The sequence below is a fragment of the Trichosurus vulpecula genome, chromosome 4 (assembly GCF_011100635.1).
Source record: "Trichosurus vulpecula isolate mTriVul1 chromosome 4, mTriVul1.pri, whole genome shotgun sequence".
Classification (NCBI taxonomy): Eukaryota; Metazoa; Chordata; class Mammalia; order Diprotodontia; family Phalangeridae; genus Trichosurus; species Trichosurus vulpecula.
The window spans coordinates 3,948,048-3,975,509 of record NC_050576.1 but is presented as its reverse complement, the minus strand read 5'-3'; the positions used below and the strand labels follow the sequence as shown (position 1 = coordinate 3,975,509).

Here is a 27,462-nt window from a genome sequence, read left to right as displayed (position 1 = left end):
AGCCACAGGCCCTTTGTGATGGGCACCTTTTACCTTGCAAAGCACTTGGGGCAGTGGGAGGTAGGAGCCCAGGACAAAGAGATGCAGGATATACTGGGATCACTGTTGCCGCAGATGAAATGATGCAGCCAAGATATTCCCAGCCCGAGGCCAGTGTGACCATCTTTAAGCTCAATGGGACATGAAGTGAGTCTGATGCTCCTTCACTTTTTATGCAAAGAACCCCTGGGCTGTGACCCCATTTGGGGTTTTCTTGGCAGAGGTACTGGAGTGGTTCACCATTTCCTCTCTGGCTCCTTTTACAGATGAGGAAACTGAGGCAAACAGGGTTAAATGACTTGCCCAGAGTCACACAGCTGGTAAGAGTCTGAGGCCAGATTTGAACTCAAGGCAATAAATCCTCTTGACTCCAGGCCCAGTGCTCTATCCACTGTGTCACCCAGCTTCTGGATTAATAGTTACAAAAATATAAAATTCTCAGGTTAAAAGAACAAGAAATAGAGAATATAAATAACCCTATTTCAGAAAAAGAAATTGAATGAGCCATAGATTAAATGCCAGAAGGAAAAATTTTAAAAAGTACAAAATACAAAACAAAGACCAGGTAGATTTATAAGCAGATTCTAGCAAGCATTTGAAGACCACTCAATGCCAATGTTAAACTGTTTGTAAAAATAGGAGAAAAGGAATTCTACAAAATTCCTTCTAGGATACAAATATGGTCTTGATTCATAAACCAGGTAGATTCAAAATAGAGAAAGAAACCATAGCCTAATGTCTCCAATAAATCAAGATACAGAATTTACAAAGACTGAACCAAAAAGTCCCCAGCACCTCCCACGGTGCTGGACACAGAGAACCTGGCACTTGGTAAATCAAAGAGGGGTGGATGCTGTTGGGCATCTGACTTGGAATCAGGAGACTTGAGCTGGAATGCGGCCTCAGACACTTAGCAGATGTGTGACCCTGGCAAGTTACTGAATTTCTGCTTGCCTCATTTTCCACACTTGTCTATATGAGGATCAAATGAAATCGAACACATAAAGTGCTTTGTAAACCTTACTGTGTTCTATCAATGCTGTATTGGCTAAGGTTATCATCACTGGGATGTACAGAATCTTCGAACAAAGAAGATTCAAAATAAAGGTGGAGGATGTTTCTGAGAAAGGACAGCGGGGATGTGAGGAAGCAGAAAATCTCTGGAAAGCAGCAGCCCATCAGAAAAAGGCACTTCATTTCTCTTAGACATGCACCTTTCCCTCCTCCAACAGGACCAGGGTCTCGTTCCTTCAAGCCTAGGCCATTACAACAGCCTGCTTCTGGGGCTTGCTGCCTCAAATCTGTCTCCACTCCAGTTTATCCTCAATCGATCAAGCAATAAACATGTATGAAGTACCTACTATGTACTGGGCACTGGCTAAGTGATGGGCACACAGAGAAAGGCCTAAAAGAGCCCTCCTCCCAAGTAGTGAACATACTAGTGGGGAGTGTCCTGGAAAGATGTGCAAACGACCCCATACAAACATGATCGATATGGGGCAAATTAGAGATGGTCCCAGGAGGCAGGCCCCGAGATTAGAGAGTCCTGGGAAAGGCTTGTTATAGAAGGCAGGACTGTGGTTCAGACTCACAGGAGCCAGGAAGTCAGAAGCAGAGATGAGGAGAATTCCAGGAAGTGTCACGTGCCAGGAATAGCCAGGAGGCCCTGATACTGGATCACAGAGTCAGTGAAGATGAGAAAGATACAAAAAGACTGGAAATGGACAAACACTTTTGTTTTCGTGGTGTCTCCCCCATTAGACTGTGCCCTCCTTGAAGGCAGCAACAGTTTTTGCCTTTCTTTGTATCCCCAGCACTAGCATGGTGCCTGGCACACAGTGGGCATTTAATAAATGCTTGCTGACTCAACTTGACTTGAGGATCATGAAGCAAAGCTAGAAGGAGCCAGATCCATGACAACTTGTCAGGAATGTTGTTTACAAGAAGCCTCAAGTCATCTACTCCAACCCTTAGATGATGCCTGTTTTCCTCAGATGAACCAAGAGATCCCAGGAAAGGGAGCCAGACACAGGCAGTGTTCAAACCCAAGTCCTAGGATTCCCAACTTTTCCCCTCGGCTGTGCTAATGTGTTCTCTAGGCAGTGGCAGCCAAATCCTTGAATGTGTGGGGGGAGCAGGATGCCCCTTCACTCCTCGCCTCAGGTGGAAGGCATCCCATGCCCCCCAGGATCCTGCAAGGTGGCTGGCTGCTTCCTCTTGGCCTCTGAACACTCAGAGATAACATCCCCAGGGCTTTCGCCCGCTGCTCCTTCTCCACCAACCCATTTTTAAAAGGAACGCCATAGAGGAGGCCAGGGTGCTGTCCATGGTTGCCAGAAGAAATCGAACCCAGAGACAGAGATCCCAGAGCACTGCTCCTTTGTCGATCGAGGTCCTTTGGAATTGTTTAGGAAAACAGTCCAGGGAAGGAGACTGGCAAGGGAAGTGAGGAGGAGAGAACAAGCATTTATTATGCACCTACTATGCACCAGGCACTGTACTGAGTGCTTTACAAATATATCTTATTTCCTCCTCCAAACAGCCCTGGGAGGTAGGTGCAATTACTATTCCATTTTATAGGTGAGGAAGCTGAGGGAGACAGCAGTTAAGTGACTTGCAGGGTCATATGGCTAGAAAGTGTCTGAGGCTGAGTTTCAATTCAGGTCTTCCTGACTCTAGGTCCAGTGCTCTGTCCGCAGTGACACTCACCTCCCTCCTTAGAGACCACAGTCTGGGCCAACTCACTTTACTTGTAAGCAAATCACACACAGAGCCCTCACCTCCTAGAGAGTCATTCCTATTGATAAAACCATGCCCAATTCTGGTTTTGGTGGTGCTAAGGACTGAGAATTTTCTCAGCAAGAGAAAAATGACACATGGTCAGTCAACAAGCATTTATTAAGCACCTACTAGGTACATTACATAATAGTGCCAGGTACTATGTTAAGCACTACTGATACAAAGAGAGGCAAAAAATAAAACTTAAATGCCATTTCTCAAGGAGTTGAGCCCTCCTGGTGACTGCAAGAAAAATGATACAGAGCCAGCATGACAAGATGTTTGAGATTGCTTTAGGAGATTGTCCTGAAGTGAATGCCATCTGTAGTGGAAACACCTCAGGGGCTGTGACCTAAAGCTGTGGACTTCTGGGTACCTCCTGGAGGACTGCACAAGGAAATGGACTGAGGTCCACCTAAGTAGGGGTCTAGTAACAGTCTAGAAGACCCATCAGGTAGCTCCAAGGATGGAGGCCCAAAGCAGCAGAGATTTAGTAGGTAATTACAGAAAGAAAGACAATGAGACCATTTTAAAAGAGGTCAGGGGATTGTTTCAACAATTCAGCTAGCAGCTGCTGTGGGGGTGAAAAGCCAACACAAACCCAGCAACAAGAATGCTCCAAGCCCAGGTTATTTTGATCTGCTTTACTAAGGAAAGCAACATTAAGGGGTTAACAGTCTTACTTTAATCCAACATACAAATATCATTCACTCATCTCAGGGGGAAAAGCCAGCACCCTGAGCTTCAGAGCAAATACAAACAGAGCAAATAAACATGAATCAACAGATAGATTTCTGTCTGACAGAATCACAATATACAGTTACCAGAGAAGCATCAACATCTGAGTTTTCTCCAAAGCCAGAGAGCTTATAACAATGGCTGGCCCAGAGTCATGCACCACTCCTGCTGTGGCTCAGAGCTCCAAGAGAGAAAGCCAACCTCTAGGTTTATATATCTTCTTCAGGGTCAAAGGTGAGTCACATATGCAACTCACCCACATGACCTAAAACCATCACAAAATGCAACTTAAACCCAAGTGGTCTAAAAGCCTCTGATGTCACAAACATGTCACTCAAACCCATGTAAACTAGGCTTTCCCTTGAGGCAAGGAGGTCATCAAGGACTCCTAATTTAATCAAGGAAGCAAAGGCCAAACTCTTCAAGGGCACTTGGTTGAATAAGTGCTAAGAGCCCATCTTGATTTCCAATACAGGGATGCTGTAGGAGACAGAATAGTTTGGATTATGCCCAGTGAGGGGGCTTGAACCCAGTGCCATGGCCAGCTCCAAGACCCAAGAGAAAGCTTTGATCTGTGGAAAGAAGACAAGACTTGGCTCAGCCTTCCTCCTGCCCAGAAACTACATTGTGGAAGGTGGAACCAAAACCCAACCATCCGTCCATCCAGGACGCAGATGGAGTAATAGCTTATTGAATACAGTCAGTAAGGGGGAGCAGGACTTACCCCCAGCATATTGTCATCCCACTTGATTGCAGTACAAGGCAAGACCTAGGCAGAGCCAAAAGCATGGGAGGGGAATAGAACCAAGATTGGCTGCAAAGCCCTAAATCAAGAAAGAAAGCTGAAAGCATGAGCAAACAGAAGAAAATGCCTTCAGTATAGAAAGAATACTATGGGCTCAAATAGCTCCAGGAAAAACTTCCAAAGGAACCTAATAGTTCTGAAATAATTACATATTGAGCTACACACACACACACTCACACACACACACAGAGAGAGAGAGAGAGAGAGAGAGAGAGAGAGAGAGAGAGAGAGAGAGAGAGAGACAGAGAGAGAGAGACAGAGAGAGAAGAGAGAGAGAGAGAGAGAGAGAGAGAGAGAGAGAGAGAGAGAGAGAGAGAGAATGAATTAGCCATGAAGACTCCTAGATTGAATGAAAGGATTAAGGAGGAGCTTAAATGAGAAATAAAAAATGAAAACATACCTACCAACTATAACTATGAATGTGAATGGAATGATCTTACCCATGAAAAGTAGCACGCTGATAAATTAGATTAGAAAGCAGAATGCTAGAATATGTTCTTTAAAAGAAACATAAATGGAATGCTAAAATTCACCTTGAGTTAAAATCAGGGATTGCAATGGAATCTTTTATGCTTCAGATAAATCCACCTACCCACCCCTCCAAGGTTGGCCATTATAATCTTGTTTTAATTAGGGTTTTGAGGTTTCTTTGAAATATTACATGAATAAGAAATTGCAAATATGGTCACATCAGAGGACAAATTGCCACAGTTTTGATGATAAAGCCAGACAAATTTTTAGGGTAGATTTCTGAAAGTATTTAAAGATATTACAACAATTTTAAAGTTAGGTAACCCACTTCTAGAAATGCAAAACATAATTCATAGATTGTTTTCAATGTAAGAAAATTGAAATTTGTTTTGCTTTCTTCAAACAATTAAGACAAAGAACAATGTCCTACTTTTATTTACAGCATACCGCATGCTCTTATGGAGCCTCTCTCAAGCCTAAAAAAACCCATCTCATAACCAGAGCAAAAAATCACAATTTACCAGGGTTCTCAGGCTGCTTTGAAGCTGATAAAAGTGAAGCCTAAAATTATTAAAGCATTGTAACCTCCATAATAAGGGATCTCTGAAAACCCAATGATTTCCAAGGGCATTTGTGAAAAGAGGGGGAAAAATATGCACTTGACTATAAACACAGCAGTGATTCCTCAGATCAATAAAAATGGCAACAAACCCACCCCAGAAGGTGAAACACTCAGGCCTTTAAAAAGAATGCTGCTGATTGCAGTCAGTCCATGATTATGTTTAACCGCCTACTGTGTGCCAGACATTGCACTGAGTGCTGGGGATACAAAGAGAGGAGAATCAGGCCCCACCCACACATAGCCCACAGTCTAACGGGGGCGGGGGGACCACATGAAAATGGATAAATTGGAGCGTCATCTTTGAGGGAAGATACTAAGGTCAAGGAGAACGAGGAAAGGCTTATTACAGACTGGACTTGAAGGAGGCCAGAGCATCAAGGAGGTAGAAATGAGGAAGGAAAGAGTTCCAAGAATTGGAGTGAGTTTAATTGGGGGGAAGCTTTTTTTTTTTTTTGGAGAGAGGAAGGCAGGGCAATTAAAGTTAAGTGACTTGCCCAAGGTCACACAGATAGTAAATGTGTCCAGTGTTTGAGGCTAGATTTGAACTCAGATCCTTCCTCCAGACTCCAGGGTCAGTGCTCTACTCACTGCGCCACCTAGCTGCCCTAGGGGAAGCATTTCTATAGCACTACTATGTGCCAGGCACTGTGCTAAGCTCTCTTAATCAATGTTATCTGTTCCTCACAATGGCCCTGGGAGGTAGATGCATTCTTATCCTCATTTTTACAGTTGAGAGAACTGACACAGCCGTCAAATGACTTGTCCAGGTTGATACCGATAGTATTCAGGGCCAGATTTGCACTCAGGTTTCCAGACTCTGGGCCCAGTCCTCTATCAACCATGCCAACAGCTGCATTAAGAGGGGCACAGCTGTCAGGGATAGACAGGTGATCATCTACAATGGGCAATCTTCTCCAGACCTCGTTGGCCCATTATGTTCCCTTGGGGGGTCATGGCTTTGGTCTGGATATTGTCTGGAGAAGGGTGAGGAGCTTTGAGTCTGAGTCATGTGAGGATTGTTTGAAGCAGCTGGCTGGGGCTGTCTAGCCTGGAGAACAGAAGGCTCAGGAGGCACATTGCAGCCGCCTCCAAGTGTTTGGAGGCCTATTGTGTGGAGGGGGAGTTAGCCTGGCTCTGTGTGACACCAGAAGGCAGGGAAGCTGTGGAGCCCAACTGAGGGTGATATCATGAACACTTGACTTCCAACTGGAGATGGTTGCAAAGTACCGCGGGCAGCCTCTGGAGCTTATGGTTCTCCCTCCAACCAGACTCTTAACCAGAAGCTGGTCCATGCCTTCCTGGCATGTCAGACTCCATGATCCTTTCACGTGTGGTTGGATCAGTATCTGACTCTGGCGAGTACCCTTTTCAAAGCTCTCATTCATCCGGTGAATTTCCATGGTTGGTAATCATGATCTCAGACTCACAGAACAGCAGAACTTGACATTTGGAAGACCCCAGAGGCCATTTAGTTTAGACTACACCTGAAAAGAAAGCTTTCAGTCCACTATAACTTTCAGATATTTCTTTTTTTTTTCCCTCCTGGAAAAACAACAGTAAGGACAATCTACAGTGGATAGAGAACCTGGCCTGGAATCAGGAAAACCTGAGTTCAGATCCAGCCTCAGACCCTTCCTAGCTGTGTGACCCTGGACAAGTCACTTAACCATGTTCCTCATGTATAAAATGAGCCAGAGAAGGAAATGGGAAACACTTTAGTATCTCTGCCAAGAAAATCCCCCAAAAAATGGGGCCATGGAGAGTCAGACACAACTGAAGTGACTGAACAATGACAGAACAGTCGATCTACACCTCCCCCATTTCATATTTATAAAGTTGATTTGGGGGCCCAAGTGCAAGGCTTTTGATCTATCTCTATTGGATTTTCAACCTTTTTTTATTATTCAGCACAATACCCCACCAAGGTCCTTTTGGATCTTGACAGTGTTGTCCATGGTGTTAACCATCCCTTCCAGCCTTGTGATATCTGCGTATTTGATAAGCATATTGTCTATGCCTTTTTTTCTAAGTCACTGATAAAACGTTAAACAGCTCAGGCCCAAGCTGAGATCCCTCAGGCACTTCACTGGAGACCTCTGCCACACAGGTATGAAATCATTAACAACTAGTCTTTTGCTCTAGTCATCCAACCGGCTCTGAATCCATCCACTTATGCCACCTCCTCAACAAGAACCACAAGGCATTTTATTGAAAACTTTGTTAGGTGATCTATATCCTCATCTGCTCATTGAATAAGCCCATCAGAAAAAAAAATAAGGTCACTCTAACATGATCAATCCTTGATGAAGCCATGCCAGCTTTTCTAATCACTGTTTTCCTCATTAGTTAGATGGTTGCCAGCCGTTGCCCAAATGATCTGTTCTAAAATTCTAAGGTATAGAGGGAACCGGGTCAAATTTGTGAGATAAGAGCCATGCTGCAATTGATAAAAAATGGTCAAAGGATATAAATATTCAGTTTTCAGATGAAAAAACTCAAACCATCAATAAACATATGAAAAATGTTCTCAATCATTAATCATTAAAGAAACACTTGGAAGGAACACAGTAGAGAAAGTTTCTATTTCACACCCAGAAGTCTCTTTCTTCCAAATCAAAGACTCCGTAATTCCATAATACTCAGCACTCCCTTTTTGTTGACCTGATTCTATTTAATGTATTCCTATTCCCTTTTAGGCAGATAGCTTCCCTATGTACATTTATAAACATGGAACTCAACACTGATGTGAGTTGTGCCACCTATTCTAAAGTTGCTAACACTGCAGAAACCTGCCTGGCAGACAGATGGGGACTCTCACTGCTGGCTTTATTAAGCCAGGAAAGCCTCCCAACGCTGAATCATGGCACTAGAACTTACTGGTGAGGAAGCAACACCTGAAGGTGACAAATTGGAATTTCCGTTGCCCACTTTCTGGTGGAAGTGCTAATGAGCAGTGCCATTGCCAAGATCTGGGGAGAACAGGAGGCAGAGGGAGAAGCCAAGGGCTCATGCAATCCACTTTGAATAATGACTAATTAATTATCATTCAATCTGAACCAAATCCCCCAATAGTGCTCCAAGAAGCAAATACCTTGATGTAGTTGATACTAGAGCATATGTGAAATATCTACGTGGGGGTGTGGTTGGCACCTGAAAATGAGATGCACTCACACAGGTGGATGAACTCATTAGAAAGGTTTTATCTGGATGTAAATACTCTAAATGTGCTTATAATCTAGTGTTTCCTGGGTTCTACCGTGTAGCTAAATTGAAGCCCCAGGGCAATGGCCACAATGGAGTGCTACACAGTTATTCCAACAGTTGAGCACATCTGGACCACAGCTGCCCACTCTCATCCCTATGCTGTGCCCAGGTATTTAGTTATGGGGTAGTGAGGGAGAACTTTAATGTTGCATCCAGGCTCCTCAAATACACAGCTAGAGGGAAAGGTCAAAGTGTCAGCACACTTTGTCATATATACAACCTATACTAGGTCTGTGTTACTGTATCATCAGACACTCACCCATTATATTAATTTGCCTCAACCTCAAGGTGGATGCCAAGTATGGACACAGTGCAGATGTAACCCTGAATGGAAGTGGAAGAGGCACGGACACACCACCATTTTCTCTCTACTGCCATCACTCTCTTGTTTCAGGGGTTCAGGGAAACAGCTAATCAGCCATCATTTATGAAGCCTTACTATGTGCTAGGTGCTGAGAATTTTTGTTGTTGTTGCATCATTTAAGTTGTGTCTGACTCTCTGTGACCCCCGTTTGGGGTTTTCTTGGCAAATATATTAGAACAGTTTGCCATTTCTTACTCTGGCTCATTTTACAAATGAGTAAATTGAGGCACAGAGGGTTAAGTGACTTGCCCATGGTCATACAACTCATAAGTGTCTGAGATGGGATTTGAACTCAAGTCCTCCTGACTCCAGGACTGGCACTCTATCCACTGCATCATCCAGTTTCCCCAGATGCCAGGGATGCAGAACACAAATGAAGCAGCCTTCAGAGGGCTTACTTTCTGTGGCAAGGAACGGTCTACTGATAAGAGTTACCATTCGTGCTTTTCTTTGAATACTCTAACTGAAGACTACCTCTGGTGTCCATTGAATGTCCAATACTTCAGTGACTTCATGGTCTAATGGGGGTGAGGAGACTCCCTCTCACAGTGCAGATCACAGCCCCTCCACCCCCTGTCTTTTACTCTGTGAGGCTCTTCCATGCAGCATCTCTCCAGCATGCTAAAGACCTCCCTGTCATTATCACAAGAGCTAACACTTAAGTAGTGCCTACTGCGTGCATAGCACTGTACAAATATCATCACATTTGATCCTCACGACAATCCTGCAAGGAAGGTGCTCCCATCACATAGATGACAAAACTGAGGCAGACTGGTGAAGCGACTTGCCCAAGGTCACACAGGTAGCAAATGTCTGAGGTCAGATTTGAACTCAGGTCTTCCTGACTCCAGACTTAGTGCTCTGTATGCTGTGGCACCCCCGACACAGCATTTAAAAGAGACAACATTAGCATCATAAATTTGAAAAGTGTTTGTGTGAACAAAATCAGTGAAGTTGAATTCAGAAAGAAAGTGGTTAAGTGGGGAAAAGTATTTGGAGCAAATATCTCAGATAAAGCTTTGATATTTGAAATGCAATGTGACCTAGAAATCTTAGTGCGGGTTTAATAGCTGTAATGGTTTTAAAATGGTTTAAAATTGCTTTAAGCTTTATTAGCTTTAAACTGCACTAAGAATTCTGGGACACCCACAATGTAAGAAACTGATTCATGGTCATATTCGTGATCTAAAGGAAAGAACGATTGTCCAAGAGACCAACAGCCAAAGGATATGAAGAGGCAATTCTCCAAGGAATAAACCCAAGCTATTAATAGATGCGTGAAGGAAAATAATTCCCAAATCACTAATAATCAGAGAATTGCCAATGAAAGGACTCGGAGGTCCTACTTCATACCCTTCAGTTTGGCAAAAATGGCACAAAAAAGAAAAGAAAAGAAGTCAGAAAGACTGCAGAAAGCAGGCAAGCTAAAAGCCCATGGAGCTGGAAACTGGCCTGTCCATTTTCCAACTCACTGGGAACCTTGCCTGCTGAAGTCACCAAACTGGTCCCACCCTTTGATAGCACTACTAGGCTTTTACACCAAAGAGACTGAAGAGAGAAGAAAGGGACCCACATGTACAAACATTTAATCAGTTCCTTTGGTTGAAGCAGAGAAGTGGGTACAAAGGCGTCACTCATGGGTCACAGAATGGTTTGAGAAACTGGTATACCAATGCCATAATAAAGCATCAGAGGGGTAGTTTCAGACAAGCCAGGGAAGATTTACATGAGCTGATATGAGTGGCATGAGAGAGCACCAGAAGAAAGAATGTCATGATATCAGCAACGTTGTAATGCAAAAAAAAAAAAAAGAGAAAGTCTTAAACTCTTGTCTTTGTAATGACCAGTGAAATATGAGAATGCCAATGATGAAATCAAGCCCGAATTGACCTCTTCAACTCCCTCAGGTCCCTCACCTTCCATGATCACTTGTCGAGAAGGCTGAAGAAAGTCTTGTATGGCAGGTATGGTTGGCAGGACAGCCTCTGCGCTTCCTCCAAACTCTAAGAGTCTCTGATTCTGTGAATTGAGTAAATTTTAAATTCTATTTGTGTGGACTGAACTAACAAATGTGGCAGATCTGCCCAGTCCTCCAGCGTATGTAAGGGCCCCAGCCACATAGGTCCTGCTGGGAGGCTTGAGTGAATCATGCAGAGCACAGCTCTGTGACATGGATCTGCTTCACCCATCCCTTTGCTCTGTGCCTTCAAAATGGCAGCTGCATCTTTGGATCACAGCAAGTATCATACAGATCAATGTCTAATGATTTTTTTTATCCACTTATATTTTTTCTCTTAAATTAAATGGTTTTACTCCCTGAAGTTGATCAGCATGCTTTGTTTTCAGCTGCAGCAGCTGCCGACATGGCTTACCATCACATCCGACCTCCCATAGGCTATTCCATTCCCAAACCCATCTCGTCTTTGTTAATGAGAGGCTGGAACGCATGTCCCGAAGTGAGTAATTTTTTTTGGTCTTGTATAAAATGTGTCGTGGTCAAAAATCTGTTTCAAATTGAGCGAGAAAGTCTACTTTAAATGTCTATTCGAAGAGTGATTTTCCTTCTGCTCTTCGCCCTCTAATTGCTTTAGAGATTTGGAGTTCTGTGTGTTTATTCCATTTTTTTCCTCTGATGTTGAAATGTTTCTCAAAACTAACCAGAAGGCCCAGATCTGCTACTTTCCATCTGTGTGACTGTGGGCAGGATATGGGACCTTTCTGGCCCCTGCTTTTCTAGTCCACAAAATGAGAAGATTGGATTGGATAACAATCTGTGTCCTTCGTAGCTTAACCAAAGGTCCTAGGATCCCAAGGATGAGAAGCCACCTAGAACTTCACCTCAGCTATGCCTTCAGTGTACTGAGGATGCATGTGCTGACTGCAGTGAGACCTCATGTAACTGAGTTTACAAGTGAGAGACATTTGGCTCGAGGCTGGTTCATCTGGACTCCACAAAAGAGCTTTAATCAGTCAATCAACGAGTACTTAATAAACTCCTGTCATTTGTGAGGCACAGTACTAGGCACGGGCAGCACCAACACAAAACAAAGTCTCCTTGAGGAGGTTACATTTGTGTTATGATGTGCACCTGATTATTTATATATGATTATGATTATTGAGATTACTTGTATATAATTATGATTCTTTATATTGATTATATGTAATTTATAGTATACATATACATACACACACACACACACATATATATATATATAAATATGTGTGTATGTCTATCTGTGTAGACATGGGCGCATGTATGTACATATCTGTGAATACCATCTCCTCTTCTTGGCTTGGCAGTGCGGTGGGCTCTGTGCAGTCTCAGTCAGTCACATCACCCAGCAGCACAGGGCTGTCCCTGAGGAATTGTGTGTGAGTGAAAGTGAGGAACCCAGAGTCATTAAGCGATCCCATAGAATGCCAGGACTTCACAGTTGGGTGGCTCTTTGGAGGTCATCCAATCCATCATATATCCTAAAGAGCATCCTCTCTTCATCCTGTTTGGACTGTGGTCTTCCAGACTAATGGTGAAAACTTCCTGCAGTGGCCAGTTCACCTTCTACTTCACCTCCTGCTAGCCAGGGCACCCATTTCACTTAGGATTGAAAGGTATTTGGTTTTCCTCTTATCTCTAGCCTAAGGCTATCCTTTTGCACCTGCTGACTATAGCTCTGCTTTTGGGGCGAAGCAGAAGAAATTGAATTCCCTTTCCTCTTAACACTCCATTCAACTATAGAAGGATAAGCTTTACATTCCCAAAGTTGGTTCTTTTCCAGCTAGCCATTCCCAGTTTCTTCCACCACTCCTCACAAGGCAGGAATTGAAAGCCCTTCCCTCTTCTGGTAGTGCTTCCCCAGACACTCTATAGCTTCTCACCGTGGTACCTGTGGTACCCAGACCTTAGGACAGCCATCCAGTTGTGCTCATTACTGCTACTTCATTTCAGAAAGAACTTAATGGGGTATTAGTAGGAAAGGGAGGGGGAGAAGACAGTGGGAAGGGAAAAGAAATCCTATCAACTGATTAAAAAAAATAAAAGTTACAAGAATAGAAGAAACAGAAAGATGGAACAGAAAATAGCAATCAATAGCAGGACACTCCTAAATCCAGGACTCAAGATCTGCCCCTTGAGGTCATGTAGTGAGTCCAGCCTCTTTGTGGGAGCAAAGATTTACTCTCACCACTGCAGACAGATGCTTTTCTATTGTCTTCTCAAAGACTGACCCAAAAGGCAAGATTCCATAGCTTCCCCCGGTAACACATCGGAGCGTCTAACAATCCTCGCTGTCAGGAAAGGTTATCTCTCATCTCGAGCTCATCGGCTTTGGCTTCACTCGTTTCCATTATTTCTGGCCCAAGAGCTGATATGGTAAGCCCTCAGCCTTGCAGACTGGGAAGTCTTTGGTTCTCTGGATAAATAACCTCGGCCCTCTTATCTTTCATCAGTTCAGCTCAAGCACCACCTTTGACAAGAGGTCTGTCCTGAGCCCCAGTGATGAGCCCCTTATCCTGCCCACCTTGTCTTCTGTTTATTTTGCACTGATGTATTTCATGTAGCTTTGTGTGGCCCGTGGTGCCTCCCCGGATGGAATACAGGCTGTGCCAAAAGTCGTAGTGCACGTGAAGCTATTCTAGCTCAAACATTAACCAAGCCTCCCAGATGCCCTGTATGTGCAGGCTTCCTAAAGGCAGGGACTGTTTCATTTTTGCCTTTCAATACCCAAGATTGAGCCCAGAGAAGGAATTTAATCAATTCTAATTGAATGATTCCTTCATGATCCATTCTTCCATCCTTCCCAGAATTTCCCAAAGGTTTCCCTACTCTATACGGGCAAAGTGGTGAGAGAGATGCTATGCAGTGCCTGAGGCCACTATTCATTCAGAAAGCTTTGATAAAGGACCCACTATGTGCCTGGTACTGTGAATGTTTGCAGGGGAAACAGGAAATGTCTAGACCTATGGGTCTGGTGGTGTGGGGGCATCCAAGGGGGAAGCTCACCCTACCAGTGCAGACCAGCAGCTCCTTGTCTTAGAGGATCATGGGGGGCCCCCTGGAATGAAGAAACTTCTCTAGGGTCACAGAGCTTCCATGTGTCAAGGGCAGGACTTGAACTCAGGTCTACTTACTCTGAGACCAGTTTGCCATGAGGGCTCTCATGGAGGATTTAAAAACAAAATGCTGGCCCCCTTATTTCAGTGGTCAAAGGGACTCCCAGTGAGAAACCTCCCTTTTCCAAAGCATAACAGTGCCTGCTCAAAAACTGCCAAGTAGCACGAGCCATAGTCATCAGCAACTTCAGCTCCTTCAGATACAAACCTGCTCCCTCAAAACCACACTCTGGAAAGAGGAGAAAATGGGCCCCTTGCCAAAGGCACGGGGGAGCGTCGCTTTTCTCCCAATAGAAGCATTCGAGCCCTAACCTGGCCTTGACTTGTGACAATGGAGGATGATTGCTTCTGACAGTTAACCTGAAAAGGAAAGGAGGAGAAAAAGCCCCAGATCGTTTATTTCTTATTACCGGGCTTTTCATGAGAATTCATGAAGAAATCACAAAAGTCCTTGAGAAAAAGAGTAAATCAGAAGGGGATTCAGAGATTCCTTGTCTAATTTCTTCACTTTACAGATGAGGCCACTGAGGCCCAGAGAAGCAGACTGATGTGCAAGGGTGCACGGATAGTCTTTGGTGGATCCAGAGTTTAACTCAGGCTTTCTGTCTTCCAGTGGCATGCTCTTTGTATGAGGACATCTACAATGGCAGTTCGATGGTGCAGGGATGCTGGGGCCCCAGGAATTGACACAGGCCCAGAAGCTCAAAATGCTAGAACCTGTGCCCAGGATGGATGTTGCCTCTGAGAGAAGCACTCCCCATATACAGGGGAAGGGCTCCCACCAGACCCTAGAGGGTAGTGTGGGCTCTGCATGAATGATAACTGAGTTTTAGAGAGGCCTTTAAGGTTTGCAAAGCATTTTGCATGCATTATCTCAGATAATCTTTACGAAAACCGTTCAAAGTAAGCGTTATGGGTATTTTTATCCTGTTTAAGAGGTAAGAGGACTGAGGCTGAGTGAGATTAAGTGACTTGACCAAGGTCACATAGGGAAATTGGGAAGTAACATTTTCTTGACCCCAACTCAAGTCTTCTATCCACTAGGCCACAGTATGCATGCATGGAAAGCTAATATGGGACAACTCTTCAGTGAACACAAGCTGAGGTGTGAATGTCAAAGGCAGGAAGCTATTTGCAACCCTCCATGGAGGTAGGCAAGTGCTCCAGGAGCCAGCTGATCTAGACACCGTCAGCCAGTCCCTGTGAAGCTCCAGAGCTTCCCAGGAGGGGGCTTCCCAGGACCACTCCACCAGTGGATCTCACACAGTTACACAGTCCCAGAATCAGGAGGGGGCTCAGAACCCATGTAGTCCAGTGCGTGCCAGGAAAGACTCTCTGCTAGAGTGTCCCTGCAATGTGGCCGTTCAGATTTGATTTGAAGAAGTCCCCTGGGAGGAAAACCTGGCTACTCAGCCAGACATGGCTAGCTGTCATTGTTTGAACCTTTTCCTGATCTCCAACCTAAGTTTCCAGCTTGGCAGATTCTGCCCATTGCTCCTTACTCTGGCCTGAGGAACCACACAGGCCAAATAGAATTCTTCATCATAGCTTCTCAAATACTTGATCACAGCTGTTGGGTCTTCCCAAGCCTCCTCTTCTCCAGACTAAACATGTCCCACTCCTTCAGTCTTCACATGGCCTGAATGGGAGGCCTTGTGGGCATCTGCTTGTCTTCCTCTGGACACTCTATGCTCTCTAACTTACCAGCATCCTTCCTAAACTCTGGTGCCCGGACCAAAACACAAAACTCTGGGTATGGGCTGCCCAGGGCAGACATCAGTGGATCTGTCGCCACCTCCCTGATGCCAGGATGGTATCACTCTCTTAATCCTACCCCAAGGGCTTCCTGTTCCCGTGAGGATCAAATATCAAAGTCTCTGATTAGCTGCTCCACAACCCATCCCCAGCCTAGCCTATTTTCCCAGTGTCTTTCAATGTCCCACACTCTGAAGCAGAGCCACACTGACCTGCTCTCTCTTCCTCCCAAATGCCTCTTCAGCTCCACCTCTGTGTCTTTGCATTGGCCATTCCCAGTGCCTGGAATGCACCCTCCTTGTCTCCCCCTCCTAGAGCTCCAAAGGTGCAACTCAGGTGCTATCTTCTTCATGGAGCCTTTCCTGATTGCCTTACCTCCTAGCATCCCCACCCCCCAAGGCACCTTGTAGTTAACCACTTCTTATATATTTGGATTTATTAACTTTATGTTATATATGTGTATGCTTATTGTCTCATCCATTAGAATGCAATGTCACCAGGAATGTTGCACTATTTCTATTGGCATCTCTAGCATCTAGCCCCATGCCTGGCACATAGTAGGCACTTAATAAGTGCTTGTTAATTGATAGGTTACTGCATACTGATGGTTACTGCATTCCAGGATGGCCTTAACATTTCTTGTGTGCCATCATCTAGTGATGGTTCAAATAGCTTTTTCCTTCCCAGAGATTTTAACGATGCCACCTATCACCAAGCATGTCAACGAATCAATTCATGTGTGTTTATTGAGCACTTAGGTTGTGCCCTCAAAAAGTTTGTTCTGTATTGTATTTGTCCATATATAATCCAAACTTTTTTTCCTTTCTAAGTCTGGCTTACATAAGACCTCAGTGATGCCCGTAAAAAGCTGAACATTTGCTTCAGGGAGAAGCTTAGAGATCATTAAAAACATTGAAACAAAGGTTCACCTTTTTAACACAAATATCCTTCCCATAATTTTATGTGACTGCAAGTCATGGAATTTTACAGTCTCTGAAATAGACTAATCCAGGAGATAATTCACTGGGAGACAGACTAGATTATGGAGAAGTCAGTCAAGTCAACAAGCATTTATTAAGGATTTAATTGAGCCCAAAGAGTGTTTACTAGATGCCAGATTGGGCAGCTAGGTGGCCCAGTGCGTAGAGTGCTAGCCCTGTGGTCAAGAAGACCCGAGCTCACATCTGACCTCAGACTCCTATTAGCTGTGTGACTCTGGGCATGTCACTTACCTCTGCCTTGGTTTCTTCATCTGTAAAATGAGCAGGAGAAGGAAATGGCAAACCACTCCAGTATCTCTGCCAAGGAAACCCCAAATGGAATAACAAAGAGTCAGGCTAATCGACTAAATAATCCACTAGACAAACAGACTGTGCTAAGCATCAGAAACTCACACAAAACAGTAAGCATGTGGTGCCCACTCTGGGAGATCTCCTCTGATCAGGAGAGAGCATTCAGATGACTATGTCCATACACTCTGCACAGTGTACACAGAAGGTGACCACAGAGGGAAGACTCTGGGGGAGGGGACAGGGGTGATGGCACAGTGGCAAAGGCCTCTTGCAGAAAGCGAGGTTTGAAGGAAGCCAAGACGTGGAGAGAGGAGAGTCCGAGGAGCCTGTTTGCGTCCAAGCTGCTCCCCCTGAGAATCCCAGGCACAGACAGGCATGCGCCCAATGGGACTTCCTTGGTGAAGAGAAGAGAAGGGCCCGGTTAAAGGGCTGTTGAAAGGGCAGAAAAAGAGGGCAGGAAAAAAGATTAAAGAGGCAAGCAGCAGAGGCATATTGTCTGTGGTCCAGGACTCCCAAAGCAAGCAAGGGCCACTGAGTCAAATCCTAGAGGACAGAGAGGGCAGGAAGCCCACTTCACCCTCAGGGTTGGGAAGCCAAGGAGATGGAGAGGAGACGGAGCCAAAAACATGAAGAAGAAGGAACCAAGGTGGATCAGAATTTTGGGAGGCAGAGGGAGGTATTCAGGATTAGGAGGGGCTAAAGGCAAAGGCAGCAGGAAGGGGGTGGTCAGGAGGCTTGTACTACAATGCGATACTTACCCTGACTACAGTTACCTGGCTTTTTCCATACAGTGGGCTAACTCCCTCTCTCTTCCTCTCCCACCCTCCCTTCTCTGCAGAGGATTTGTCCCAGTCCTGAGCTGGAAACCTGCCCCTGCTGCACAGTTTGGAAAGGGAGCTATTCCAGCAATCTGAGGTCATTTGCCAGCATTGCATTCACCTAACCAACATAATCAAGCTGTTTTAATACAGCCGAGCCCCCTTTCATTTACAGTTGCTCTGAGAGACATCTTTCCTTTGGTGCCCCATTCAGCATCATCTCTATAAATGTGGCTGATGTCTTTACATCCCCTTCCCCTGGACAGGATCCCTCAGACCCAAGAGTAAATCGCGGAATACCAAGGTAGCACGACTCACATAACCAATGGCGCCGTTGCATTTATTTATCTTACCCCCCTCCCAAAAAAATCTGGTTTAAAACAGTCAGAGACCAAAATCCCCACAAGTTTGTGTTACTGCTTTTTATTTTATTTTTTTGACAAGAAGCCTTGTATTAATCTGAACACTTGGGTTCTTCAGGGCCTCTGCATTTGATTGAGTCCAAGATCTCCACCTAGTGGCCATCTGTAATATTACAGATTTTATGGAAAAGTATCCTTACCCCTCCAGGGAATTGGAAAGGTCTGTATTTATTCTTCCAGAGAAATAACTGACTTAGAAGTTGTCTCCTCCTCCCTCTACACCCCACACCCCCTACCAACTCCATCTAACACATTAACTATATTTAAGATCGAGGAAAATGTCAAGACAGGAGTTAGAAATGAGTAAAACGTTCTAAGTGCACATGAAGCTGCCTTTTCATCTCCTTACCAAGCTTAGGGAAAACGCAGCATACAGAAATAAAAGCGTGTCATCAGCCTCGCAGAAAGCAGGCTTGCACTATATATTAATTGAGATGTGGATAATAACCCTCATAAAATAAACATCAGCTACAAATCTGCTCAATTGTGTTTTTATCCTATCTTAATTTCTAAATTGTTATTATTTGGTTGTTTTTCCAGTGGAAGGCTGATTGCCAGACTCATCTTCACTTCCCCAGGGAATGAAAATTAATTGTGTCCAACGGATCTCGTTGGTTTGGTCTTTGGTTTCTGCATCACATTCAGCCACGGATTTTGGCTTCCTTGACACAAAGGCTTGAGTGAGGCTTTTCTCTCCCCCAGTAATACATCTGAAATGCTTATAAAAGGCTAGGGGGGGGTGTTTGTGCTTTCTGAAGAAAGCTGACAGAGAAGGCGATTACTGTTGGAGTTATTTGGCTCCCTTTGTTCTGCTGCTAAAGGTGATGGTTTAGCATATTCAGCAGATGGTAGAAAGAGGGTAGGGTCTGCAGCAGGGTTTTCAGCCTCATTTACCGGGCTAGGAATTAGAGGCACCTCATTTTCTGCCTCAGAATGACTGTCTTTTACCTCTGGGAACAAAGGAGTATCTTCATGCTTCTCAGGGGGGATTATATCTTCTCCATTCTCATTATCACCTTCATCTGGTCGGAGGTCCTGAACTTCCTGTACATCTTTGCTCATCATATGATTATAAATTTGGGGATCGGTTTCCCTAGGCAGCAGCCTAGGTTTGATTTCAGGAGACCTGTTGCCGCTCACACCATTCTGTGCTACAAGACTGGATCCCAGTGATTCTTGCAGTTCACTTTTTCCATTTTTCTGGGTCTCTTCCGAGGTGCCAGCAAGGACCATTTGCTTGGCTTGAATAACTGCCCCATGACTGGCATTGCTTCTCTGGGCTGTTTCTTGATTTTCTTCCACTCCCAGTTTTTTCCTAGGTGTTTCATTGCCATCATCTCCAGGTAATCCATTTGCACTGGCAGTTCCTTTTTTACTCCTAGTGGTTGGGTGCCAATTGGTTTGAGTGCCAAGGAGAGGAGTGTTGATATCCTTGGAAAACTCGAGTCTATTTTGGTGTGGAGTGAAATTGGTTTCTACAAATGTTATGTCACTATTGGACTGGGTCTGAGGAATGAGGGAAGAGTCATGAGACTCTACTCTAGAAATGTTCTTGTTTAGAGATTCGGGCCCCCCATTTGTAATGTAACATTTCATTGCTTGGGATGATGCTGTGGTGTTACACTTCACAGTGTCCTCTTCATTTCTCAGCTGTGGATGATGGGAATGCTGTAGCTTATGAGGTAACATTTCCTTTGGGCTTAAATCATTTGGATTAGTGTCTGGCTTGAAATCACGCTCTAGTTGTGTTTCATTCCTCGAGGGGAAAGAGTTTTCCCTCTCTTTCTGTCCTAAAGTATGCTGTGACATGTGGCCCTCCACAGCCTCAGTGGTTTCTGGCATCACTTGGTCAGCAACAGCCTGGAAATGCTGAGGCTTAACATCGTCTTTTGCTGGACCTTGTCTAGCCCCTGATGAAGAGTTCAGCACTAAAGGTAGAGGGATGGCAGCACTTTCCATTCTCTCCTTTGGTGATGATTGAGGGGGAAATCCTGTTAGAATGCCTAGAGATGGAGGAGATGCAACATGGTCAGCATGGCCTTGTCCAGGAGCTTGATCAGGGATGTGATGGGTGTGCTCCCTGGGGCTTGTACCAACTCCAGATGTCACCAGGGTTACATTTCGGATCCTTCGGCTTCCACCTGACTCCTGTGTGTTACCAGCATTAGGAGTCAGTGTGCTCAGGATAGTTCTTCCATTTCCACGGCTCTCAGTCTGCTCGAGGGCACCCCTGAGCCCAGCAGGGCTTCTCAGCCTTTCCTTCCCAGCTGCCTCTTCCTCAGAGACTTTGGGTGATTTCTGCTGAGCTGGTTTCTTGCCTTGGCTTGAGGGCGTGGGAGGACGCTTCTCTCTGTCAGGTGGCTTTTCTGGGTGGATTCGGAATTTCCTGAAGGGGTGTAAATTGAATTTAATGTTTAGATTCTGTCCTTTCTCTTTTCTCTTTGGGTAAGAGGCTTTGGTTTGTTCACTTTCTGGATTTTGTGCGTCAGAAGAGCATTTTCCTCCTTTAGTCTTTTCCTGCATCTTGACTAGCTTCTCACTACGGCAGATGGCTATTTGGTCATGTGAATTTTGCTGCTGCGTCCAAAGAGCTCCTGCCTCAGTTGAGTCAGTCAGGAGCAGAATCAGCCCATCTTCTTCATCCACATCTGGAATGTGGAAGCTAACTCTCTTTTGGACGTGTGGTTTCTGCATTCGGGCTGGTAATCCTATGTTGTCCCCACTTGACAGAAGGTCTTTGGTGGTGCTGTTCACTTGGGTTTGGTCTTTCTGAGACTTCAGATGTTCCCTATAATTTGATTTCCTTTCCTTTGTACGACCTTGCAGTTGATCACAAGGGACATATTTGCAGATAAGGGAATCATCTAGGGGCAGATCCGTTAGTTTGCTCTCAACTCGCAGTCCATGAGGAGCAGGGTGGTGGGAGCTAGGATTGTGTGTATTTTTTGGTACACGGTGCTCCTTGGACCTGTGAGGCTTGGTTGATGAGCTCGTAATGAAGTGCCTTTGTTGGTGAGGTTGAAAGCCATCGTCTCTTGTTTCTGTTGGAGGTTGCCACAACTCATTTGTTAAGTGGGTTTCGAAGCTTTTCCTTGCCAAGGCTGAGGTGGGCGTTGAGCCTCTTCCATTCAATGTGTCACTGCCGATATCTGCTGAATGATAAACACAGGCGTTTAGCATGCGGCAGAATTCTATCACACCAGCTGAACAGATGCCTAGCCACCCTATGGAAGTAGCACCAAGGAAGGTGCCTTTGCTTCTGGCAGATTCTAGAGAACATTGTCTCTAATTCTCAACCAAATAGACAGGAAGGAATTTGGTGCCTTGGTGATGACATTTGCCCATCAATTAACCTGGAAGCACACTCTGCAAAGTCACTGGGCTGGGGGCATCTTTCAATCTGTTGTCCCACTTAATTGAATATCATTAACTGAGACTTAGAAACATCTTGACTTTTCATAAATACAATAATACTAGCTGGAAACCATATAGCCTTTTAAATTTTGCCAAGCCCAGTGTTACGCATATTTTATCTCATTTGAAATACAAAATATAAGATGCAGGTCGGCCTAATTGTTTCAAATCGGCCTAACAAATGAACTCCTTCTCACCTCCCACACCCACTCCTTGCCAAAGCCTCCAAATTTTAATATCAGCTCTTGAATCTGTCAACCCAGGGGCTTGAGGATGCTGCAAGGGAAATTCTGGGAGATGACAAGTGTGCCTAAAAAGAAGGGGCATCTAAAGAACAGGAAAAAACCAGAACAAATAAAAACAAAATCCCCTTGCTTCTTTATCAAACAAAGCCCTTTGAGGTTGCTAGGGGTACAGTCTACTATAGGGCACGAGACTTGAACTGGGAATACTGGAGTTTAAATCCAGTCTCAGACACTTGCTGATTGTGACCCTGAGCTTAACTTCCTAACTAAACCTTGGGCTTCCTCAGTTTTCTCAACTGCAAAATGAGTGTAATAATTAATAGCACTTACCTCCCAGGACTGGTATGGGAACCAAATGAGATAAAATACACAAAGCCCTTGGTAGAGTTCCTGGCGCACAGTAGGTGCTTCACAAATGTTTCCCCCCTTCTGCCATCTAAGAAAGTTGTTTGTCTGATGTTTCCTTCCACCACCATGCAGACCATCCATCCTCAGGAAGTGCTAAGAACTAGGGCTTGGGGATAGGGCAGAAGAGGTGCCCATCCCAGGGAACATAGGGTCTCATTCAAGGGCAATTGTCCCTGTTCTACCCTTAGACCTCAAGGACCTTTCTCGGAGCATCACCTCTGTCATTCATATTTTGAGAGAAAGCTCTGCTTGACATAAATGAACACAGCTGAATGACCAGAGCTTCCCTACATAGCAGCCGCCCCCATCCTCCCACTGAATTAAAGAAATTGCCTTTCTATTCAGGAAGCAAAGTGGGGGGTGGGGGTGGGGAGAGAGACACGAGGTGGAGCAAAAGAAATTCCATTCTTTTTTTGGCCTAAATATTGAAAATGTCCCTGTTGGGTGACGGCTGTCATGACCAGGCTTGCTTGATTCCCAGCCTGGGAAAATGAATTAAGTTCTGTTTGTTAGTTTGTTTGTTTCTTCCTGGCCTCTGAAGTGATTCTCCCTGATAGCTGAGCAAGGGCAGGAGTCTGTTTTTGCCTCCCTTTCCAGAATGATTCACTAGGACTAGAAGGTCCATTCTTCTAAACTGTCACAGGCCAGGAGGGTCAGTCTCGGACTGTCAAGTTGGCATTGTAGATCATAGGATGCTAAAACTCACATGGCCACAAATCTTTTCTAGGACCATGGCAACTCAAACTCCTCTTTTGGTTTGGACATCCGAGAGGCATTGTCTTTTCTTCCCTAATCCCCCAAGTATCCTTAGGCCCTGAAGAACAATAAACATCAACTACTCCCTCTCCATTCACCCCTACCATGCACACCTCTCCCTCACACAAGAAGAGCTAACTCACCCATTGTCCTCTCTGAGCTGCATTGAAATGTCTGTGTCCGGATCTCTCCTGGTTCAAAATGCCTCAGCTTTCCTATTCTTCTCTGGAAGTGTCTTGTCAGTGGACTGGCTTCATTAATGACCACCATGTTCCCAGAATGCTCTGGAAGGCCTGGCTGCACCAGTCTACAGTTGAAGCACAAGAAAGAATTGTTGTCTGGTCCACATCCCTTCCCTTGTGGAAGGTTTCTGAAGGAAGTTTTGATGCCTGTGGATGCTGAGGCTCTTTCTAGCATTGCTGGATGGCGGTTTTCCTGTAAAAGTGGCATTTCCTTTCCAGACCCCACAATGGACATGACCTTGATCTCATTTTTCTGAGTTAAATGACAGTTACAGTATCCCTGCATGAAGTCATTTCTTGACTCATGAGCACACCGAGATCCACCAAGGGCTCGGCAACATGGGTTCTCCGATGTGGGTCTGGCTTTGCCTCGTTGGAGCTTCCAGTTCAAAATGGCTAAGATTAGGCAAGTGAGACCAACAGCTCCTGTGACAAATAAAGGGAACATGAAAAGTCAACATAATGAGAAGAAGTGTATAAATCAACAGATGTTATACCAAGAGAGAACAATGGCCAGCCTCCATTACTAAGGGAAGTCCACCAGGGCTTAGCTACAAGGAACCAACAAACACCAAGAGAACACAAAGCATTGCCACCATAATCAATCACTCAATTAATAAGAAATTATTACATGCTAGGCCCTTGCAGCCCATGATGTCAAAGGAAAAAAGGAAGCTGGACCTACAATCAGAAAGCTAAGGAAAAGCTCCTTTTTTTCCAAAGGAATTTGTCTTATTTACCTCTTTCGTTATTCTCATGCAATATGCTACAAAGTTGGATTGAGAAGCTTTCGTGTAGCTTCTGCTGGGCACAACATCAATTAAAGCACCTAAGTCTCTAGTTAGGACTCTGATGGCAAAAGAGTTAAGCAGAGATGTGGCAAGTCTTTGCCCAATGTGAAGAGAAAAAATATCAGATGATGAGGAGCATTCTTTAGTCTTCCTGGCTGGACATTTTCTTGCATGTCTTAGATAACAGCAATAAACAGTGCCAAGTAATTAGAAGCAGCCTCTTTGGTGAAAATGTAAGGCCAGGGCTTTCCTGTGTAATGCTTTAATTGTTAAAAGGTTACCCTAGTCAGAATCATTCTTAAAGAAGATTCTACTTCTGTTTTAAAATGTCCTCTTTTCTTCTATAAACAGGATATAAAGTTCCATGCCATCTCTTGGACAACTTAAATGTTCCATGCTTAGCACAGTCTCTTAGATTCTCAAATTACATACCACAAAAGTTCCATTCACACATACTCACAAAAGGACAAAGATTCATCATGCCTTATTCCACTTTCATTCCCCCTGCTCTAAAATCGTCCATGGCCTCCTACTGGCCATAGGACAGCTGTGGGACAAAGACCACTAAGTTCCTTAGCAGGGCATCCAAGGCCCTTCATAGTCTCACCCCAGCCTGTAGTTCACAGAACATCCAAACTCAAAGGAACTTCAGAGACCATCTGATCAAACCCATATCTGAGAACAGAATGACATCTGGACATGTTGGCCTTCAGCCTCTGCCAGAAGACCTCACTTCTCAATGTGATTGTCCATCTTCCTCAGATCAGATTCTTTGCTCCCACCTGGCTAGTCTGTTTACTGTTCCCAGGATTCACTCAGTCCATCCCATTCTCTGGGCCTTTGCTGGTGGTACTCCCTAGGCCTGAAAACCTTCCTGTCCTTTTCTGTCCCCCCATATTCACTGACATGGAACCATAAAGCATAACAGTGCCAATGCTGGAAGAGATTATGGAGACCATTTGGCCCACCCCCTCACATTACACAGGAAGAAGCTGATCCACAGAATGTCAGGGTTGTACAGGACCTTAGTGGCAGATTTAGAACGGGAAGACCTGGGTCCAACCCTGTGTGCACATGGAAAAATCCCCCTCCATCTTTGGTTTCCTTGGATTCCTCTGGTGTAGAATGGGGGTGGGTGGATTTCAATAAACTGTGGGATAATAGGGACATGGATTTAGATATGATACCTTAGGTGCCGTCCAGCTCAAAAACTGATATTTCTCACAGTGCTGATGGTGGGGTTGAGCATGGAGTTAGGGTCTATGTATTGGAACATTGTTTCAGTGAAGCATGATCCCAAATATTCAGCTTTGAAGCATATTGTTGGAACACGTTTTGGTGAAAGATGCCCTAAAGCATGAAGCATGTTGTTACACCATTGAGAACTAAAAAAGCAAAGTTATTTTTAAAGTGTGGACCCCTAAAAACAAGGTTTCTGAGCCTGGGGTCTGGAAACTTGTGTGTTTTTTAAAAAAAATCTTGACATCTATATTTCAATATAATTCATTTCCTTTGTAATATAGAGTGTTTTATTTTACACATCTAGAAATATGATTCTGAGAAGGGTGCATAGACTTTACTAGACTTCTGCCAAAGGGGTTTCTGACACAAAATAGATGAAGAACCCAGCCCTAATGTCTTGTAGTACCTTATTGTGGTATTGAGGCAACTCAGGGCTCTCAAAGGCTAGGCACACCAGGCAGACCGGGCTGGAAGGGCTTTCAGTGTGGGATAGTCATTTAAGCACCTGCTTCTATTTGGGGGCCATTGTACCTTTTGAAATAGGCTAATCCCATATGGGGGTATCAATTTCCATCAGTGGAGGAGGGATCTTTTGGAATGTTCAGAATCTCCTGATATGCTGGTGGAATTGGCATCTACTAAGATATGGTGGTGGAGAGAGAATGCATTACAGGCATAGAGAACAACTGGAAAAAGGAGGAGGTGGCATGCTACAAAGGAGAATACAAATATAAAATCAATGTAAATAAACAGATTGCACGGTCGTTATTTGGGGCGTTATTACTACAGAAAAGGGGAAAGATGTCCTCACACACCGTATGTTTAGGGAAGGACACAAAACCAATGAAACAAAATAAAACTCTCATCGTTGTGACACGCCAGACATGGCAGAACCTCAAAAACTCTGTCTGTGTGCCAACTTCTGATGACACAGACAGCATGAAAAGGACAATGTCAGACTGCCTTTGAGTATCCGCTTCTGGGTTGTGTGGTAGCTGAAGATGGTTCTTTCTGTTTGACAGCATCATGGAAATGTGCTTACCAACACCGAGGAAATTGATCCCAGAGCCGGGATTCTCACACATAATATTCTGCCCACAACCCACATCCTAGTTAACTAACCACACTTTTTGACTCTAAGAGGAATAAGTTAAGATACAAAGTGAAAGACCAAAAGAGGTTAATGAAAAGGTTATGAAAGATAGCTTAGTGTTTTAGCTGCATTCTATGAAACCTCAGATTTATGTTTATTGAAGTGTACATTTACTCATGATTTGTCCTTTCTTTGCCCCTTTCATCAAATTTCCCATCAACCACTTAAGAGACTGCCCACAAAGCCATTTGAAAAATGACCTCAACTTGCCTTCTATTTGTTTGGAACTGAGTTGAGGGACCCATAACATCTCCATTCTTCACTTGGCTCCAGGCAAAAGAAGAAGTCTCAAGCAAGAGTGGTTCCTACCAGTCATAGATTGAGAGAGCAGCTTTCTGTTATGAAAAGTGCATAACACAATGGATTTCTTCCATGGAAAAGGAAGATGGGGTCAGGTGGAGGAGACACCTCCACTGACTTTTAGAACTAGAAGAAATTGGAATCCTAGCAAACCTCAAGCCAGTTGAGCTAAGCAGGCAGGGATCCTGATTTTTATAAACAGTCAGATAGAGAGACAGAGAGATAGAGAGACAGAGAGACATACAGAGAGACAGACAGACAGATAGATAGATAGATAGATAGATAGATAGATAGATAGACAGAAAGATAGAAAGACAGATAAAGAGAGAGATAAAGTGAGATGAATGAATGAGGACCTGACCTAGAAAAGAGTATTTGAATTGATGAGAGTGGAATAGAACAATAGGCAGGTTTCTGACATACGCTAGCTGCTT

At 44.4% G+C, this 27,462-nt stretch overlaps 1 protein-coding gene across 1 annotated transcript in view; it reads left to right on the top strand.

Moving 5' to 3' along the window:
* Nucleotides 1-27,462, top strand: part of LOC118847934 (serine/threonine-protein kinase TNNI3K) — a 394,003-nt gene that overhangs the window by 290,010 nt on the left and 76,531 nt on the right. The window contains exon 21 of the mRNA XM_036756639.1: nucleotides 11,428-11,537. Coding sequence (XP_036612534.1) covers nucleotides 11,428-11,537 — 110 coding nt within the window. The remainder of the gene's footprint in view (nucleotides 1-11,427; nucleotides 11,538-27,462) is intronic.